At 35.2% G+C, this 3455-nt stretch overlaps 1 protein-coding gene across 1 annotated transcript; it reads right to left on the bottom strand.

The window, feature by feature from the left end:
• Positions 1 to 2015: 2015 nt before the first annotated feature.
• Positions 2016 to 3455, bottom strand: LOC140918739 (uncharacterized). Its single transcript, XM_073363533.1, has 5 exons — positions 3124 to 3455; positions 2834 to 3043; positions 2648 to 2740; positions 2442 to 2558; positions 2016 to 2354 (listed from the first exon to the last, which is right to left on the bottom strand). Exons 1-5 carry the CDS (start codon positions 3235 to 3237, stop codon positions 2016 to 2018), a joined length of 873 nt encoding a protein of 290 aa, XP_073219634.1. The 5' UTR covers positions 3238 to 3455.

Raw genomic sequence — 3455 nt, 5'->3', positions numbered from 1 at the left:
TTTACAACCTAATTAACTACATTCAGATACATATATATATAACCTAATTTACAACCTAAACTACATTCAGATCCATATGCATGTTCATATATTGTGTCCTATGATCATTTACATATAATAACTAACAGAATATACATAATATGCACTAGCTACCATATAATATTCAGATCCCTTGCCCAGCAGCAAGCTATTTCCCAAAAATCAAATAATTTGCATGTCAAGCACATACTGACACCAGTCTTTCTTTAATTCCATCAGATCTTCCTCAGAATATGATGGACTGGAATTGTCAAAGTACTGCAATATAAAAATTGAACATATTATATTAAGTTAGTATCAAATATATAGATAATTTATATATGAAAATCATATAATGCAAATACCGTACCGTTTCTGGGATAATAGTTTTATTCTTCTCAACAATCTCCTTCATGAATCTCAATACGTAGTACCCACAGTCGATGTTATTTGTTTGACGAGGGCACTTTATTGAGATCCATGTAATGTTATTAGACTTCTGCTTCGACACTTTAGCACCTCTTTGAGCTCGATAAACTTTTAAGGCACTATCGAATGAATAAATGTGATTATTAGAGCATAAATATTTATATATATATATATATATAAATATTCATGCTCTAATAATCACATTTATTCATTCGATAGTGCCTTAAAAGTTTATCGAGCTCAAAGAGGTGCTAAAGTGTCGAAGCAGAAGTCGAATAACATTACATGGATCTCAATAAAGTGCCCTCGTCAAACAAATAACATCGACTGTGGGTACTACATATTGAGATTCATGAAGGAGATTGTTGAGAAGAATAAAACTATTATCCCAGAAACGGTACGGTATTTGCATTATATGATTTTCATATATAAATTATCTATATATTTGATACTAACTTAATATAATATGTTCAATTTTTATATTGCAGTACTTTGCCAATTCCAGTCCATCATATTCTGAGGAAGATCTGATGGAATTAAAGGAAGAATGGTGTCAGTACGTGCTTGACATGAAAATTATTTGATTTTCTGGGAAATAGCTTGCTGCTGGGCAAGGGATCTGAATATTATATGGTAGCTAGTGCATATAATGTATATTCTGTTAGTTATTATATGTAAATGATCATAGGACACAATATATGAACATGCATATGGATCTGAATGTAGTTTAGGTTGTAAATTAGGTTATATATATATACGTATCTGAATTGTCTTTATTCATGTGTACGATGGGCGAATCGTTGCTGCTGCCCATGTTCCTTTTTATTTGGATGTCAAGACACGCCCCGTATTTACCAAGTCGTGGCTGACTTTTATTAGGAGCAGCAGCAGCAGCGACCGATTTTCCACGATCCAGATTTTTTGTTGCTGCAAGTTTGGCAGCTTTATTACCCTCGAGCCTTTGTGATTTGGCAGCTCTATTAACCTCCAATTTTTGAGGTTTGCTGCCTTTTTTTGGTTGTAGGGGTGGTTTATTTATTTGGACCTACAAAAATGAGGTAAAATGTTAGTTTATTGAATCTGAAAAAATGAAAAACCTTAGGCAATAAATGTGACAAACCTTTTCGGGAGATGTAACTGATTTGTCCTTAGGAATCTTTTTTTGGAGGGCAACAAGGTGTGTGGGCCATGCCACGTAACTGCCAATAGCGTCGCTTAAGAACTTCATATCTCCATCGTTGTCCGGTATGGGCAACGGTGCAGTTGGTTCGAAAGCAACCGTAGGCGATACTTTGACATGGCCCGCGGGGATCGGAATATTGTGCAATACTTCTCCCGAAGTATTGTACAATATTCCTTTTCCCACCTTTTGTTGAGTAGGCGAGGACAGGTATAGGACACATGTAGTGACACCCTACATCAATAGTTAAAACATAAGTACAGTTAATATATAAGCTTGTTTAATACATAAGTAATTACATAAGCAAGTAAGTAGTAAGTAATTAATTACCTCGGGAATACTCTTCAAACCGACGTTGCAACTCCCGGTTTCACTCTCCATTTGTATTTCAGGTTGGAGCTGAACCAATACTTTTCAAACCGAAGTTGCAACTCCCGATTTCACTCTCCATTTGTATTTCAGGTTGGAGCTGAACCGGAAGTTGCTTGTCTTTATTCGTATTCACCAAGAGTGCCACTTGCTCTGATAGGATTCTGAGCTTCTCTAATACTTCCTCGTTGGAAGGTTTTTGGCGCTTCTCTTGAGGAAAAAAGCTTTTGGGAGTTACGCCAAATCCTTTCCCCCTCACTCGACCGGAATACTCAGGGACATTAAACACTTTCCCAAGAATGTCCCTGCAAGTATCCTTGTTGCCCTCTTGAGTTTCAGAACTTTGTTCAATAATTTCCTAAAATACATGTAACATTAAAAAGATAAGTTCAATAGCATTTTTAAAATACAATATTAAAAAATATTAAAGTGATAATATACTTACACAAAGTTCTACAACTTTCTTGACATTTTCATTATCAACCACTCCATCTTTGTTAACACGCGCTTCCTTCCATAAGATATGACGACCCAAGGGTTGATCGGCTTGGGTGTCTTTTCTCTATTCGTTAAAATCATAAACAAAATAATACAAATTAGTTACACACTATAGTTTATAATACAAATTACAAGTGATGTTTAATTACTTACAATTTGTTGTTCAAGGCGTGCATATCCCATACGTGATTTCTTGTATGGGTGTTTTGGGTTGCTTGCCCGTTCGCGATTTGCCGTACTAATATTCTATATAAAAAAAAAATTGCAATTGTGTAAAAATTTAAAATACGCTACGAATATGAATAATAAAACACAAATGCTAATAAATTAATAACTTACGACAAACGCCGGGTCAGAACGTTTGGAAACAAATGCACTCCATTCATCCTTTGATATATAATGTTGATATATCTTTGGAGGTTCAGCATTTGTGTTTCCTTCTCTATCTTTTAGATAGAAATTTGAGAGATGGGATCTAAATCCACGATGGATTTTCCCAGCAACTCTCAAAACATATGACTTTCGTTCCTCATCAAGAACAAAAGTGGTCTGCAATGAAAACAATCATAAGTAATGTATTTTACAGAAAAAACATTATAAATGACAAAAGAGTAGATCAAAATATTTACTTGAATGTCATTCCAGATGATATCTTTGGCATCCTTCAACGCCTTATCTCTCCAGTTGTCTATTGTTATTGGGACATTTTGACGAACAACAGCCCCAATGTAGCTTACAAACATGGAGCTGTTGGGGTCAACTGGCTGACCACTCTCGTTCCAGCCAACCTAATAAACTCATATAGTAAGTACATGCCCTAAACCCTAAAAAAAGATAAAAAAACACACAGCAAACAGAGTATAAGCAAACAGAGTATACCTCAAATTTAATGCCACTGCTCCGTGCTTTAATCACCCTTTGCATGATAGTTGCACCACGTTTGACTTCTTTTTCGTAAGTC

This window comes from Cicer arietinum, chromosome 7, assembly GCF_000331145.2.
Source record: "Cicer arietinum cultivar CDC Frontier isolate Library 1 chromosome 7, Cicar.CDCFrontier_v2.0, whole genome shotgun sequence".
NCBI classification, from domain to species: Eukaryota; Viridiplantae; Streptophyta; class Magnoliopsida; order Fabales; family Fabaceae; genus Cicer; species Cicer arietinum.
This window is presented reverse-complemented; position numbering and strand designations above follow the sequence as displayed.